The 18,630-nt window shown below is 37.2% G+C and overlaps 1 protein-coding gene across 1 annotated transcript; it reads right to left on the reverse strand.

Moving 5' to 3' along the window:
* Positions 1-1,867: 1,867 nt before the first annotated feature.
* On the reverse strand, positions 1,868-14,847 carry LOC120300465 (histone PARylation factor 1). The gene is made up of 9 exons (XM_039326518.1): positions 14,756-14,847; positions 13,280-13,418; positions 12,719-12,878; positions 8,288-8,474; positions 7,192-7,290; positions 5,602-5,752; positions 3,979-4,066; positions 2,563-2,735; positions 1,868-2,101 (listed from the first exon to the last, which is right to left on the reverse strand). The coding sequence occupies exons 1-9, from the start codon at positions 14,758-14,760 to the stop codon at positions 1,970-1,972; spliced, it is 1,134 nt and encodes a 377-aa protein (XP_039182452.1). The 5' UTR covers positions 14,761-14,847; the 3' UTR covers positions 1,868-1,969.
* Positions 14,848-18,630: the final 3,783 nt, after the last annotated feature.

Raw genomic sequence — 18,630 nt, forward strand, 5'->3', positions numbered from 1 at the left:
TCCAAATGGCAAATGGCCAGTGTTTTCTTCCAATGCCTCAATTGCCAGCCAACAAACCTGCATTCCTTCTCTAAAAGAGTAGGTCCATCAATTGCAAAACATCTGGTTTGTAGTTAGGAAAGCCCTGGATGAGGCTAGGGAAGTTTATAAAGCATAAGCTGACAAGAAAAGAATGGAACTTAAACCTTTCCGTGTTGGAGATCAAGTTTATCTGTCCACTAGATTCTTACAATCATTGCAGCCATCAAAGAAGCTGGGGCTAAAGTTTGTTGGTCCGTTTCCTATTAAACGCATTATTAATTCTATTACAGCGGAGCTGGAACTCCCTAAGACAGTGGTTCTCAACGTTTGTGTGACGGCGACCCCCGTCACACAAATGTTCTGCACATGCGCGGCGCCGCCCCGAGGAGAGAAAATGGCAGATCGCCTTCTTTGGCGACCCCCGAAAAATGGTCGATCGACCCCAAATGGGGTCGCGACCCATAGGTTGAGAACCGCTGCCCTAAGAGTTCAACACAAATCCATACAGTTTTCCCACTGTAGCCTATTGAAACCTGAGGTCACCTCCAAACTACAACCTGTGACCACCCTGGCTCCCCAACCTATTATGGTTGAGAGTGAGCAACAGTTTGAAATTAAGGATATTTTAGATTCTCGTAAACACCACGGATTCACACAGTACTTAGTGGCCTGGAAAGATTTGCCTGAGTCACAGAATGAGTGGGTTTATAAGAAACGTCAGGGCCCCTAGATTGCTTAATTGATTTCATGCACGTTATCCAAATAAACCTTATTAATGTGGTTCTTTTTTGTTTTCCTTTTCTCCTTCCTGTTCCATTTTACTGGTGGATTTGTCTTTCTATTAGGGGAGGGCGAATGTCAGAGCCTCTCAAACGTATTTGCCTTTAATTTTTCCTTTTTTCCCTTTCTTGCTTTTGCCTATGTATTTTCGGGGCCTGTTATACTGTTGTGGGAGGGTGCTTGCAGGGGAATTATTATCTACTTTGTTCTAATCTGTGTGAAATGCCCTCCCTCCTCGGGTATGAGGAATGTGATCTGAAAACTTCTGCCTTATCTCCAGATGAAGGCACCTGAAACCATTGAGAAACGAAACTGTGAGAGACCTTGAGAAGCCCACTAAATCTCCAACTTCTCATAATACAGTGGCACCTGTGGATTGGCTGGATTTCAACCAGACAATTGGACATTGGGGGGGGGAGGAGTTGTGAATTGCCTTTTTTATGTAATCCTTTAGGCTCCAAATCTCAGACTTTGCTTCGCTCTCTTGCCATCATTAACTCTCAATAAAAAGTTCCTTTTGTGACAATGCCTATTTCAAAAGTTGTGCTTTCTTGGGAGATCTAGTTGAGGCAGGTCCATACAGCTCCGGAAGAAACCCTATACACAGGTGTCAAATTCACATGACGTCATGTGTCACATGACGTATCGTGATGTTTTTTGCCTTTGCGGAGCCAGGGTGGGCGTGGCCTACGCATGACGCATCCAGTCCGTGGGATGTCAAACTGACATTTCAGAAAAATGGTTGCCCAATCTCTTCTTAAAAACTTCCAGTGTTGGAGCATCCACAACTTCCGAAGACAAGCTGTTTCACTGATTAACTGTTCTAACTGTTAGGAAATTTCTCCTTAATTCTAGGTTACTTCTCTCCTTGATTAGTTTCCATCCTTTGCTTCTTGTCCTACCTTCAGGTGCTTTGGAGAATGGACTGACTCTCTCTTCTTTATGGCAACCCCTTAGACATTGGAAACTTTTGAAAAAGTTTGTCTTCATAAAGCAACTTATTAAGGAATGTTCAGGGTTCTGCAAGAACAGCTTAAAAATAATTATTTTATGAATCTTCTCTAAAGGTTTTACTAGAAAAAATGTTTATTTATCATACAGTACACATTAGTAGAAAAAAATTAAAATTCATAAATAACAATAATATTTTACAGTATTTTAGTGTTTATCATGCTGCAAGTAGATCTACCTTCTCTTTTCTTCTATTAGCTAAGTGAGCTTCAATTATCTCTGCAAACAGATTTCTTTTCAGCAGACTATATGCAAGAGGCAACAACTGGCTGATAATCTTGTGAAAATACTGCAAAAAAATTAAAAGACAATGGTAATGGTTTTACTGAAATTGATAATGCATTTCAGAGCAACATAAAATGCTATAGTTTTTCATTTCTACCTTTTTCTCAATTTCTTAAGCACTGAAATCATTACAGATACCTATTCTCTAATGAACCTTTGTCTATAGAGATTTTCAGTCATCCAAGTCATGGTTGTCCCAAATGTGCTTTTTCAAAAGACAACTGGACTTTGTTTTTCCTTGAAGACATTTTGCTTCTCATCCAAGTAGCTTAAGTTCTGTCTGAACTGAAGAAGCTTCTTGGATGACAAGAGAAATGTGCTCAAGGAAAAACAAAGTCCAGCTGCCTTTTGAAAAAGCACCTTTGGGACTGCTGAACCTTTGGAGTCATTTGTTTCAGAGCCACATATGACAGAGACAATGATTCAGGTCTCAAACAATTACTACAGAGAAAAACATGAACTTACATGTGACCCATAGCAGAAGAGGTCTATGCCCAGTTCATATCCCATTCCATAGTCACATTCATCATTAGCAAACTGAACAAAAGTTAACATTTCCTGTATAGGAGCAAAGGCTTTCAATCTCTTGTCATCATTAGGAGCATCTGCAATGGTTTTACAAATTCTTTTGAGATTTGCTACAAAGAAAAAGATTCCATGAGAACTATATTACAATATAGTCTAGGACTATGCAATTTTTTAAATTTGATTTTGGAGAGATGCCTTTGGGATGCACAGGAACACAAATTGCAGCTGCCTGCAATTCATTAAAGCAGTTGCAATCTGTTTCTAGGATTGGAAAGTTTGTGCTTCACACTGTTTTACATTTGGAAACACCTCTCCCAAATCAAATAAGCACTGCACATTCTCTATATATTCTCTTTACAGTCAATATGTGTATTATTTTAAAAGAAAACCCCATTAATTGCATAATACAGTGATGGCAAACCTTTTAGAGACCAAGTGCCCAAACTGCAACCCAAAACCCACTTATGTATCATTGGGTGCTGGGTGGGCGTGGCCCATTGGGTGGGTGTAGCCAATTAGGTGGCGTGGCCCATTGGGTGGGCATGGCTGCAGTGGTAATGGCAGACTGGGTGGGACTAAAAAGTTCAACCAATCAATTCCAACTTTGCGAGATCTTTTTTTTCCCGCGAGAAGTTGAAATTGATTGATTGAACCTTTTTTTTTTTTTTTTTTTGCACATGGTGGTGGAGGCCTAAAGCGAAAAGGTTTTATAAAACCCAGCTGAAGGCATAGGACTGGGGTGACGGCATGCGTGCCATAGGTTCGCCACCACAGGCATAATATATGCTAATCTGTACCACAAATCTTCCATGACTTTGATAGTATCATATTCTGGTGAATATCAATATAAAATGGAGGTTAATTAGTATTATTTTCCATCACCTGTCTTATAAAATAAGTGCAGACGTATAACCTAAACTCCCACTAAAACCAATGAGACTTAAATCATGACAATGGTCCCACCAATTTAAAATGGAATTAAATGCAATCAATTTAAATCTAGCCTAATGAATTTCAGGACAGACATTTGGTTGTTGCTAGAGCAAAGACTACTACAATGCTTTTAATGATAGGCTCAGTGTAAGTACATCTTGTCTTAATACAATTATATGTACTATGGAATTCTGTTTTTATAAATGACCTTATTAGATAAAAACATGAGGAAAAATCTAATTACTACCTTTTTTTAAAAAAAATTATTTCTGTCCACTCTCATAGACTCTGGGAAAATATTTTCATTACTTCTCTTTAAAGGCATTTGGTTATAGTCAGATGCCCAAATGCACACCATTAACAATGGCTCAATTGAAGTTTTACTAATTTTGTATTTTGAAAAAACTATAGAATACCTACCATTTGTTTCAGGAAGTTCTCTGTATCCAACATTATTCTTATCTACAGGAACAACTAAACCACCTCCATGGAATGTCTTTGTTACTACCTGTTTTGAAAAAAAAACCCTAAGTACTTTACAAACCATAACGTTAGATATTTTGTGCAAATACACTAGTCTTCAAATACCAAGCATATGTTTTGCTTTTGTTGTTTAATTGATTAATGTCAAGTACACATTTAAATAAGGATATCCTGCTAATTTGAAAGATAAGAAAAGATTCCTAGGTAAATTTATTATTGCCTAGGGATTCCACTAATAATTATTCTCTAATGTCACCTCTCCTATCTACTGCATTATTAAACAAATGGCAAGCTTATAGACTAGACAGTAGTAGGCAAATTAAGTGGGCCTAAGAGGAATCATTTATCAGGGCTGCATCGTATTTCCTAACAAGCAACCAAATGCCCTATCGAAGAAGAAGAGCTAACTCTGGCTGCATCTCATAACCACAAGAAGAAGTTATCTGCATTCAGAACAGTAGGATTTTGTTTATTTCTCAATTCATGCAACAAAAACAGTGGTAACAAATTCAGTGAGAATGCTGGTGATTTTACTTGCAAGATGGCTATAAAGAGTTTTAAGGAGCTCTACCAAATTGTGTAGATTCTTGTGGAAAAGGCAATTCACCACTAGAAAGAATTTAGCTGATCTTGTGCAGATATAATGGTGACAGATGTTCATCTATTTATTGTTAGTGAAATAAAACAACCATCCTACAGTCAATCCTCATTTATCAACCACTGTTGGAACCAGCAACTTGGTCATTAAGTGAAGTGGTTGCTAAGCTTTTACTGAGTACTAGTTTTAATATTTGTAAGCTATGCTGCCCAGAGTTGTCTCAGATGAGATGGGTGGCACATAAATTTAACAAATAAATAAATAATAAATTGTGCGTATGATTTTACTTCAGCTTTCCTTTGTTTTACAGATCTGCAAAGGTCATAAATGCAGGAGCTAGTTGCAAAGTTATTATATCATCATGTTCGTAACTACGAACAGTCATTAAACAAGGACTACTTGTAGTAACTATGCAATATAAAAATCTTTATACACAATAGTGATTAAAATAAAATAAACAAAAAATCCCAAATTCCGTTTCATGGAAAGATAATATACATTTATATGTTGGTTACGTTTTCCCCTCCAAATTGTATTAACATATGCTATAGTTTGAAACCAATGTAAAACACCAAATCATAAAGAATCCTTAAATTTGTTACAATGTCAGCCCAGAAAATCTGATATCCAAATCTAAATATTATCTGGAATCCAATAAACATAAAATAAATATTTTTTGATTAATTACATTCTTAAATTGTACATATAGTTTACATTTTTAAGACTGGATGGGAACTGAGAACTAAAGTTTTTCACCCCATTTCTGATAGAATATGCCTTAAAGTTATCTATAATGTTTAAAGCATGCTTGTTTCCATTTCCTTTTACTGTGCTGACCCCAAGAATTAATTGTGATTCTCTGATTTGGTAAGAGACTTAGGAGTAAACATATTTTAACACAAGCCAGGAAAAAGATAAATGTTGTATTAGAGTTTACTGAGTTTGTAAAAATCAAATCTTACCTTCTTATCTCGCTGTTTCATCTTCAAGCTTTTTTCTTCCAGCGAGTAACCCAATTGTTTTGCTGTTTTAGTTAGTTTTTCATCTGTGTCTCTTAATAAGCCACTTCTCTTTTTATTAGTCAGTTCTTTAAGCTTTTTAGACAAAAATAACCTGAAACAAAAGAACACAAATCTTACAGTTCTTTATCTTGAAAAGACTCAAACATGCCTTTTATAAGCTAACAGAAGCATTTCAAAACAGTACAATTAATAGAAATCCCAAAGGTTGTTGCTAAGTGTACCAGAATAGACTTCTAATGATCAGAAGTACTTGCAAATTATCAGAAATACTATGAAAAAGTTATAAAGAGATGGAAACATTTTTCATGTAATTCTATGAAAAGAATTTTACCAATGACTAATAGCTGTTTCTAAACGAACAGGCACCAGATAAAGTGTTCATCCATATCAATTTATAAAGATTATTAGATTTACATCAACTAATTTAATTTTCAAATAGCCTAAAATCAGGATGTTGATCTATTTTTATACTGTAACCGGACAAAGTTTTGATAATAACTTTCTCTTTAATTTTTTTTTAAATTGTATGCTGCTGCCTTTGAAGACTAAGTTTCCCCAGGAGAGCTTTTATATTAAAATAGTAATTAAAAGATAAAATATATATGTAAAACAACCCCGTAACTAGACTGATTCAAAAATTTTCTGTGAAACATACACTCTTAAGAATCACATTTTATGCTAAGCTGAGACAAACAAAAGCCAATAACAACATTTAAAAAGCTGTTATACATATTTGTCAGTAAACTGCTAAAAATGTGGCTGAATATATTTGGGCAAATAGCTGGAAAACTGATACTAAAATCATTTTTCACATCACTATATTCAGAAAGAATTATTAAATATGGAAATTTATATATACATCTTCCAATATTCCAACACAAACCTGTATATAAACTATGTGAAAGTTTCTTATAATGCTTTAATGAACAATGCAATCCATAGAAATATAACAGAAAAGCAGAATCCAGTCATATTTAGAAAATATTTTGCAGATTAAAAATATTACATGTCTCCAAAATATTCTCAAATTAGTATATAGAAGCAAATAACATGTATCTAAACTATTCTACTGAGCTACAGTATTTGAAAAAGAAATTTTGAGAACCAAACTAAGCATATTCCACCATTAAATTCTTAGCCAAGTACAAATTCCTGTCATAAATAAAACAGAAGTGCAGCAACTTTTTCTGGATCATGAGACTAGATTTTGACTTTCATAAACAGGGACTATATTGCAACAAATTTTTTACAAGGATTTACAGGATTCTGTTAACAGTGACTTATATTCAAACAATTTTAAAAGAGACAAGAATAAGCTTCACCCCAGTACTTCACCCACAAAATCATCTTCTCAAAGTAAGAACATGTACTGAAGTGGCAAGGAGTGTATTTTCCTAATTCAAGTGGTACAGAGCTACATAGCATTAGCTATATGTAAGTAAAAGGGGGGAAAAAAACCAATCCCTTCAAACTGAGACTGCTATTTCCAAATTAACCTCTTTTTAAAGGATGAAAATATTAAATTCTTACTTTACAGCAGCAAATATATTGTCACCAACTTGATAAATTGTACAACCTTTCTGGGTTTCAGTTTCACCAACCCACACTGGCAGTTGATCTGGTATATCCCTATAAAATATACAAGATATTTAGAACTGAACACATTTTAAGAATTAGAGCTGAAGCAGCTACGTTAATGTAGTTAGATTTCTCAAACACTATTTTTCCTACTCATAAAAGTATTTAAAAAGATAAATCACATATCAACTCCGGATATATGCAGGACTTACCCTTCAAACTGAAAATTTTTAAATTAATTTTTCAAACTGTAAATATTTCGTGTTTCAGACATGAGATTCCAATCAGTACATCATAAATTGCTTCCAGATCACATGATTTTTATGAAATCTACTTGACTACCCCAACACAGCTGGATCAGCATTGTCAGGAGGATGACTAGACTGTAAATTTACAATGTATCTAATAAGATCACAAATTTTATCAAGAATTATGGCATAGTCTTAATTAAAAAATATAAAGACAATATAGGTGAAAGCCTTGCAATTCACTACATTGGAAAACATAACTTTTTATGGAGAACAAATTTTACAAAAATACATCCACAATGCCTCTACATAATAAACATTTTGTATAATGAAGTCAGTATAATAATGAAAATAAATTCTATTCTATTGAATAATTCTAAATTTGTAAAAGAATTTTTTTTTAAAAAAAACAGTAAAATTAACTTTGAAAGCTAGGTTGTCTAAGTCAAAACTGGATGATAAGAAATACAATCTAGCAAACATACAATAGATTTTGAAGATACCAACTCTAAATTCACCGGGAAAATAAAATCAAAAATTCCCAAAGGCAAAATGCCTTTTATTCTATTCCAAAATATTCTTGGCAAGTACATATGAATTAAACATCCTAATGTCACACCAAGACAGACAACACAGCTTTTGATTATCTCGAAAAAATTAAGTTAGAAATGTTTTTCAACTTTATATCCTGCTGAATGAAAAGATCTTAGAAAGGAAATCCCTCATTGTTTTAAAGCAACAGCAGGAAGAAGAATATTAAAAGAACTATATCTCCTCTTCAGGGCCAAGGTATTTCTTACCTAAAATATCCCATATGAAATTGTGTTTTACTGTCTCCAACAATAATTGTCTGAAATTCAGGAGGATCATAAAAAAATCTCCAGTGAAGATTAAAATTTATTTCTTTTGATTTATTAGTATTGTGTTTTCCAGAAAGAATGTCATATGGTCCAACAAGCTGAAGTCCAATACTTGATTTGAGAGCATCTACAACATAAAAACACCTATTGTTTCATGATAATAACTGTCCATACCAAATATACATTTAAAATTATTTAAAAGGTGCTATTGTTTTATTTATTTGGCCACTATCCTTTCTGCTTCTAGGAAAGGTTGCATCTAACACTTGCTTTGGATTCACTTTCTCATTAAGCTCACAAAATAAAGTACTATTTAATTATTCTATTCAAATAGATTCCTGACAAACCTAGCAGACAACTTCGTCTTTCAAAAAGTAGAGAACGAACTAGGGGATTAGCCATTTTGGGTCTAATTCTCACTAACAGAGATGAAATGATGGAAGGCGTAGAAGCAACAGGAACCTTGTGGGGGGGAGTGAACATGCAATATTGGAATTCAACATTACAGAAGCACAAGCAATAGAACACAGTCAAACTAGAGTCTTGGACTTTAAGAGAGCTAATTTCAATAAACTTAGAGAGGGCTTGGGAAGGATTCCATGGATGAGAATCCTCAAGGGGAAAATAACTCAAGAAGCTTGGGAAATTTTGAAAAATGAGATAATAAAAGCCCAGTCTAGCACAATACCAACAAAGAAGAAAAATAACAGCTCTCAAAAGAAGCCAGCATGGCTGCATAAAGAACTCTCTGATAAATTGAAAGATAAAAAGGACAAGTATAAAAAATGAAAGAGGGGCACATAACTAAGGCAGAATATCAGCAAATAGTCCGAGCCTGCAAAGATGAAGTGAGGAAAGCTAAGGCTAAAAATGAACTAAGGCTTGCAACCAAAGTCAAAAATAACAAAAAAAGCTTCTTTCAACATGTAAAAAACAAGAAAAAAATGAAGGAAATGATTGGTCCATTAGTGGGGGAAAGTGGCAATAAGGTGACAAGCAACAGGGAGAAAGCAGAACTATTTAACTTGTTTTTTGCATCTGTCTTTACACAAAGGGAAAAAACAGATCACCCTATCAAAAATAGTGCCATAAGAAACAGAATAGAAACACAAGTTAAGATAGGCAAGAAAATGGTAAGTGATACCCTGTCCAGCCTAGACAAGTTCAAATCACCAGGCCAGATGGATTACACCCCAAGATTCTCAAGGAATTGGAAGATGTGATCTCAGAACCACTGAACTATATTTTTCAAAGATCCTGGAACACTGGGGAACTACCAGAGGACTGGAAGAGAGCTGATGTACTTCCCATCTTCAAAAAAGGAAAAAAAATGGATCCAGGAAATTACAGACCTATCAGCATGACCTCAATACCTGGGAAGATTCTGGAAAAGATAATCAAACAACGAATCAGTGAACACCTAGAGGCAAACAAAGTCATTTCCAAAAGCCAACATGGGTTTGTCAAAAATAGATCATGCCAGACAAACCTTATTGCATTCTTTGACCAAGTGACAAAATTAGTGGATCAGAGGAATGCTGTTGATATAATTTACTTGGACTTCAGTAAGGCATTGGATAAAGTAGATCACAACCTACTACTTGATAAGATAGAAAAATGTGGGTTAGACAGCATCAGCACCAGATGGATTGGTAGCTGGCTGACCGGCTGTACTCAGCGTGTGGTCCTCAATGGAACCGCATCTACATGGAGGAAAGTGTGTAGTGGGGTGCCCCAGGGCTCTGTTCTGGGCCCAGTGCTCTTCAACATCTTCATCAACGATTTGGACGAAGGGATAGATGGGGAACTCATCAAATTTACAGGACACCAAGCTGGCAGGAATAGCCAACACTCCAGAAGACAGACTTAAGATACAGGAGGATCTGGACAGACTTGAACATTGGGCACTAGCTAACAAAATGAAATTCAATGGTGAAAAAAGTAAAGTTCTACATTTAGGCAAGAAAAACCAAATGTACAGGTGGCAAACTTTTTAGAGACCGAGTGCCCAAACTGCAACCCAAAACCCACATATTTATTGCCTGGTGCCAGGTGGGCGTGGCTCACTGGGTGGGTGTGGCTTTGGTGGTCATGGCAGATTGGGTGGGTGTGAACAAGGTGGGTGTGATCACCTTGATGTTGCTCGTGGGGAGGGATGCCTGTGGGGGCTGAGCAGGGTTGGGGGAGATCCAGGGGGTCTCTGGCAGATGGGGTGGTGGGCAGGAGGCTCGCCCTGCTGGGTGAGGCGAGGCAAGGTGAGGCAGGGCAGGGGTGCCATTGTCACAGGGCAAGGTGAGGCCGGGATGGCTGCTGCCTGACACCATTGGCTCCTGCACACAGAGACCAGCGAGCGCATGGGTGTTGGGATGCATCTGGCCATGTGGGACCTCAGCGAGTTAGTGGGTGGCTGGTTGAAGAGGAACGGTTGCCATTTTTGGGGTATGGCGCGTGTGCCCACAGAGAGTGCTCTGAGTGCCGCCTCTGGCACGCGTGCCATAGGTTCGCCACCACTGGTATAGGGGATACATTGCTCAACAGTAGTAACTGTGAGAGGGATCTCGGAGTCCTAGTGAACAATCACTTAAATACGAGCCAGCAGTGTGCTGCAGCTGCCAAAAAAGCAAACACAGTGCTAGGCTGCATTAGCAGAGGGATAGAATCAAGATCACATGAAGTATTAATACCACTTTATAATGCCTTGGTAAGGCCACACTTGGAATACTGCATCCAGTTTTGGTCACCACAATGTAAAAAAGATGTTGAGACTCTAGAAAGAGTACAGAGAAGAGCAACAAAGATGATTAGGGGACTGGAGGCTAAAACATATAATGAATGGTTGCTGGAATTGGGTATGTCTAGTTTAATGAAGAAAAGGATGGGGGGGGGCATGATAGCAGTGTTCCAATATCTTAGGGGCTGCCACAAAGAAGAGGGAGTCAAGCTGTTCTCCAAAGCGCCTAAAGGCAGGACAAGAATCAACAGATGGAAACTAATCAAGGAGAGAAGCAACCTAGAACTAAGGAGAGATTTCCTGACAGTTAGAACAATTAACCAGTGGAACAACCTGCCTCCAGAAGTGGTGAATGCTCCAACACTGGAAGTTTTTAAGAAGAGAGTGGACAGCCATTTGTCCAAAATGGTATAGGGTTTCCTGCTTGAGCAGAGGGTTGGACTAGATGACCTCCAAGGTCACTTCCAACTTTACTACTACTATTACTATACTACTACTACTACTATTACTACTACTACTACTACTATATAGCTGCTTAGCTCACCACACTGACCCTGGGCAGCCAACAACAGTTACAGTATAAAACACAATCAACAATGAAAATAACATAAACCATCAGTCAAGGCAAAAACAAAACAAACTTCAATTAACGTAACTACTTCCCGGTTATGTTTCAAAAAGGTTGGAGAAAATAAAGACTTTGTAACTAAAACCAAAGTATTGGATCTCTGATCTACATTACATGAAAAGTTCTGGGTTTGACTGTTTCCTACAGCCAATTTTAAATACATAAAATTAAATATATTGAATATGCAAAACAGTTATTGTTTTCATATAATGTATGCTTTTAAAAAAGAACACCTATCTATAATTCTCGCTGTTCCCAAAGATTAGGGTCAAATCCTTAAAAAACCAAAATTGGTTTGTCCATGCAGAGAGTATAATTCAGCCATATATATGTATGTGTGTGTGTGTGTGTGTGTGTGTGTGTGATTATTAGAAATAAGCCAAAATACATTTTATATTACATGTGGAAAGGACTACTAGCGATATTAAATAATATCAAACCACAGTATGAACCAAAGCATTCTTCTAGACCACCAGAAGGGACTGAAAGACATTGTGTTATGGTGGTTTCCCTCTTTTTTGTGTGGTCAAGTCCAATATGTATTGACAGGAAGAAGTCAAGTGAGCCAATCAGGCACAGTTGGCATGTTCCAGATGTCATCAATTAAGCAATGTCACCTAAGAAGTGTACCTTCTTGGTCACAACACCTTCTAGAGAGCTATTTCCTCCCCTCCATATTGTCTCCACCCTAGTTATGTTCAAAAGAGCATTAAAAACCTGGTTCTTTCCACAGGAATTGGGTTAAAATGGGTGGCAAGTTTGTATTTTAATGTCTGTTTTTCTGGAGGGTGAGGGTAGACTTGTTTATTTTAATTGTATTACTTTTACTGTATGCCACCCAGAATCATTATACAATTAGGTAGCCTCATAAATTTCTAAAATACCAGAATTTTGAAGATATTGTTACGCCTAAAATAAAATTGTACACAAACACAAAAATACATCTATTTATCTATACATCTACACAGAAAAATAAACACTCATATAAAGAAGATAAACATTTAAGACCTACCACATGGCTTGTCAGGTTCCAATTCCTCACAGAATTTCCAGAAATGATAGAAGTCTTCAGGCATCTTGAGCCGGTAATAGCTTTCAATTTCTTGGCGAATACAATCAGAGACATCTGCTGTGTCAGCTTGTACATTTTTTACTTCTTTAATGCTTTCACCCTACCAGTAAACAGAAAATCAAGGAAGAAATAAATTCATACATTTATCATTTTAAGACAAGGAAAAGAAGCCAAAAGTCGAATGTAATCTGTGGGCTAACTTCTGATCTGTAGCAGATAAAGTGGTGCAGTAAGAAGTAAATAAGCAGCAAAGTGAATATATACAATTCTCCATATTGTTTATGTGCAACTGTTTACAGATTCAAACTAAGAAAAAAATACGCTAAGTTAAAGGAAGTTCTATCCTAAGACATCCCTGCTTCTAAGTAACAAGTGATGAGACCAAAACACTTTGTATGAATTAGTAACATTTGTTATTGTATCAAAGATCCTGAGGATGGGAGACAAAACCTCCAGATCTTGGATAGTGTGGGAATGGAGATGGGGAGATATTACCAATACCTGCTTTTGTGCTTCTGCATGACATCTCTGCTTCCTACCTCCAGCCATTCTGGTACCTGTTGTGGCCATTGCTATATTCTGTCTTTTGCGATTGTAACATTTTCCAAGTTCTCCTTGTGATGCCATTGCACAAAAGTTTCTATGTCAATCAAGAATAGAAGAGGATAAGACAGGGCATGCATACTGCAATTTGGGTAGCTAATAAAGGTTAAAGATTTTGGTACAAAAACTAATAAAGGAGCAAGCAACACATTGTAGTATTGCTCATAAACTGTTAACATCATAATTTGATGTTTACTTTTAAGCAAGTACTACTGAACTGAATGGGAGCTTCCAGAAAACATAGGGATATGTTGTGATTTTAGACATATTCTTGCTCAGGACTAGGCCTCATATCTTATATAGGAAAACTGCATTAAATCAATGCTTCTAACTACTATTGTAATAATATGCTAGATATTTATATTGCTAGGTTCAAAATAATTATATGGAACATTTTCCATTTTGATTCCTTCAGATAAATTGATTCCAACTCTCACTATCCTGAGACAGCATAATCATAATTAGAAACAGGTGTTTTAGTTAACATATTTGGAATGAATCAGATTTAGCAAACGTGTTTTAAATAGGCAAAATAATAATAAATAAGCTGACTATGCCCTGAGAATATCTTTAAAGTAAATTACACTTTTGTACTTTTCAAAATAAGCTCCACTGAACTCTGTAGAATTTCTATCAAAGCTAATGTAAATTTCTATAAAGCAAATACTTTATTATATCAGTCATAAACCCCAACAGTGAGAAAGGCAGACTTGTTTGCACCACAAAAAAATGAAAATGAAAATGCGAGCAAACTCTGTTGAGAGCAGCTGTTCTGACCTTCTGACCATCAGTGCTAATACAGGCAAGAGGAAAGGAAAAAGCTCAAATCGAACGGATTGGAAGTAGCTGGAGGAGCTGTGTTAAGCCTGTTGTAGCAAGCTCATTTGAAAATTCTGTGGTACCTTAAAGGTTCACCTGAAGACTAGCCTGTAGCCACAAGTGTGTGTGCATATACAGTCATGCGTGTGTTCATCTTTAAGGCACCTCTAGAGGAACCGAGGAAACTGGGGCAATAAAAGAGGAGGGGAGGACAGAGGGAATCGCTAGGATACACACGGTAGTCTGAAGGAACATATATAGAAACGAGTACTACTGAACCCACGTTTCCTTACATTTTTATTACAACACACAAAACACCCACCGCCTCTACACTATTTTACAGAGGGGGAAAAAGGAAGAGGAAGGGAAGAGGAGAAAAACAGCAGCTTATAAAAAGGAAAAAAATTGGAAGGAGGAAAAAAACAGCGGAAGAGACAGGGAACAAAACAGGCGGCAACTATTAGAAATAAGAGTGAAAAACAGACGAATTAAAAATAAACGGCCAGCAAACTAATTTACATCCCCCCCCCACACACAAAAAACAAGTCTCCTTACGACATCAAAACGAAGCGATTATCCGCTCCAATTCGCACTTCTCGCACTTTCTCACGGAAGCGGAACTAAATAATGTCACAGCAGAGTGGAAAACGGCGAGCGGAGTCTCCTGTGTTACTGCCCGGCTTCGTGGGAAATAGTGCCTCTGCCTTCAGGGAGGGGGAATTGCTGTCGGCACTTTTTTCCCAAGAAAGGAGTTCAGCCGTACCTCATCTCGAGTCGTCTCTGTTTTGAGAGTACGGAGATAACAGCGGCTTCTCTTCTGCTGCACCTTTAAAGATGTAGGTCAGATGAATAATAGAGTCTGTGGCTGTTGTCGTAGCAGAATTTCTGATGTAGAGAAAAGTGTATATATGCACCTCCATGTGAATGCAATTTACCACTTTATAACCAGACTCCTGTAAATTTATTTTAAATAAACAATGATAGAATTCCAAGCGTTGTTGGTATACAAGACTTAATTTTTTTGCCTGTTTTGTATTTCCCCCTCTATGGCTTTAATACATTTTGTCAAAATAAAATCGGAAGAAGGCAATAAAATATGCTAACTGATATAGAAAAAAAATGCTTTCAGATGAGGAAAAATAGGAACAATAGGACTTAGATTTATATACCAGCCCATAGTGCTTTACAATACTCTCTCAGTGGTTTACAATATCAGCATATTGCCCCCAACAATTTGGGTTCTCATTTTACCAACCTTGGAATGATGGAATAATCTCCATTGCTGGCAATGGGATAATAATAATAATAATAATAATAATAATAATAATAATCCCCCAGTGAGGCACTACCTTGACGTGGTTGTGGGGCTTGTGTACTCTGAGGAAGATGAGAGCTATGCCAGAGGTTCAACCATACTGGACAGGTCTCATCAGAGGAGTCAGACAAAGAGTGTCTCTCCCATAAAAAATATGGTGAGACGTAAATTGCAGAATGCCATACCGGCTCGGACGTCGCCCGGGTTAACAAGGTCCGCACTAGATATTGGAGTTCCTGGATATCTGGTGAAAAATGGGTTACAGGACTCAGGACTGTTGGCTGAGCAACCAGGGCCAGCAGCTGCAGAACTACTGGAAGAAAAGGTGTTTACCCGTCGCAGATACACAGTGATGGAAAACAAAGAAATAATGATCTGTTACTACAGATCAAGTCCAACAAGACGAGGATATCTAAAACGAATGCACCAATTCTGGAAAGAACAACATCCAGAATCAGAAATAACAGAACAGAGACTAGCAGATCAACGCCGATTTTATAACACGAAATAAAGTATTTACAGAAACAGAATTGGACGAACTGCAAAGGTTTACCCAGGGCAAAGAAATCAAAGCCTTACAAGAAGTAATTCAGAATGTAGAGGCAAACCAGGGGGAGTTGGCAGTGAAAGAATCCAGTAGAGATATACAACTGTTCTCATTTGGAAACCAGGCACCTCTTCCTCAGGAAGAACAAAACCCTCTAACTAAAGAAATAAAAGAATTGAAACAAAGAATAACTGAGCATCTAGAACAGCACAAAAACAACAGAATAAGGCTACCTGCATTGAAGCTTGTTCCAAAGAAACAGCTAGCACAAGCATTAAAAGATGCAAATATTGCAATATCAAGTATAAGCACCAATTCACTGCAAGAAACAAACCAACTAATGTACAGCACAGCTGCAGTTATAACAGAATACCTGGGATGCAAAATCAACAAAGAAGAAAAACAAACAAACAGTGCACCAGAAAAATGGAAGGTTAGACTAGAAAATAAGATCAGCAAGTTAAGATCAGCATGCAAGCAAGCTAGAACAGATGAAAGAAAAGAAGCTGAAGAACAAGAAGACCAAAGAATACCTAATCAAGAAATACCACTTAGAAACAAGGAAGATCAAGGAAGCACTGGAAATAATAAAGCAACAAATAACAGCTATAGCCAGGAAAATCAGTAGATATGAAGCTCGAATTGCAAACTATAGGCAGAACCTCCAATTTCAATCCAATCAGAAACGTTTCTACCAATCCATCAATGGAGAAACTGCAAGGAATCAGTCAGTACCTGACAAGGAAGAAACAGTGCAGTTCTGGAAGCAGATATGGGATAACCCAAAGAAATACAACAAGGATGCGGCTTGGTTAAAAGAGGTGGATGCAAATAAAACAGAAGTTGAAATGAAAGAACTAGTAATAACAACAAAAATGGTAGAAAAAAGAGCAAAGAAAATCAAAAATTGGTCAGCACCAGGTGAAGATGAACTGCATGGGTTTTGGTTGAAACATCTAACTGTTATACACCCACTCATTGCCAAACAGTTCAACAATATACTACAAGGAGGAGAAATTGAAAAGTGGCTAACAACTGGGAAAACCTACCTAATAATGAAAAATCCAGCAAAAGGGGCAACACCAGGTAACTACAGGCCAATTACCTGCTTACCAACAACATTCAAATTACTAACTGGTGTGGTAGCTGATGCAGTACAACTCATCTAGTTGAAAACAATCTCTTTCCACCTGAGCAGAAAGGAAACCGCCCCAATAGCAGAGGAACAAAAGATCACTCCTAATAGACAAAATGATCTTGGAAAACTGCAAGAGAAGGAAGACCAACCTGAATGTGGCATGGATTGACTACAAAAAGGCATTTGACTCTCTGCCACATGATTGGATAATCAAGTGCCTAGAAATAACAGGAGTCAGTAGAAACATCAGAAAATTTGTGCAAAGATCGATGGCACAATGGAAGACACAGTTGCAGATCAATGGTGAGAAGCTGGGAGAGGTTAATATCAAGAGAGAATATTTCAAGGAGATTCATTATCACCATTACTATTTGTTATTGCACTGTTTCCTCTGTCAACAATACTGAATAACTCAGGACATGGCTATCAAACATCAAAAACATCTGCTAGACTATCCCACCTCCTTTACATGGATGATCTGAAGCTGTATGGAAAAACATCATCTGAAATAGATCGCTGCTCAACACTGTCCGTATATATAGCCAAGATATTGTAATGGAGTTTGGCTTGGACAAATGTGCCACACTTACTATCAAACAAGGAAAAATAGTGAAAACTGAAGGAATCAAGATGCCCCATGAAAATAACATTAAGAGTCTGGATGAGGAAGAGTACTACAAATACTTGGGTATCCTTCAAGCTGACAACATCAAGCACACTGAAGTCAAGAAAAAGATTAGAGGTGAATACATCAAGAGAGTGAAGAAGATCTTAAAATCCAAACTCAATGGAGGAAATACCATAAAGGCAATCAACACCTGGGCAATCCCAGTCATTAGGTACACAGCTGGAATAGTGGACTGGACTCAAGCAGAACTAAAAGCAATGGATAGGAAGACCAGAAAAATAATGACAATGAATCATGCCCTTCATCCATGCAGTGACATTGACAGACTTTATCTACCAAGGCAAATAGGTGGCGTGGCAATGCTACAGTACATCCTAAATGGTTGAAGAAGAAAAATACTTTGAAGAATATCTGAAGACCTGATGAAGATGGCACTGAAATTAGTATATCAGGAAGGATTACTGACTACTGGAGAGACCAAACTGGCCTACAAGAAAGACGAAATGAAGAACAGAATAGAGGCATGGGAAGACAAAGCCCTACATGGCCAATACATGAAAAAAATAGCTGGGAAAGCAGATAATAATAAAACCTGGCAATGGCTAAGAGCAGGAAAATTGAAGAAAGAGACCGAGGGACTAATTCTGGCTGCACAAGACCAAACCTTAAGGACAAATGCAAAGAAAGTCAAAATTGAGAAGACAGCAACAGACAGTAGTGCCGCCTATGCAAAGAAGCTGAAGAAACAGTGGACCACCTGGTAGGCTGTCGCACGAAGATTGCACAGACTGACTACAAGCAG

Source organism: Crotalus tigris, unplaced genomic scaffold, assembly GCF_016545835.1.
Source record: "Crotalus tigris isolate CLP2741 ecotype Arizona unplaced genomic scaffold, ASM1654583v1 scf7180000024341.3516292, whole genome shotgun sequence".
Taxonomy (NCBI): Eukaryota; Metazoa; Chordata; class Lepidosauria; order Squamata; family Viperidae; genus Crotalus; species Crotalus tigris.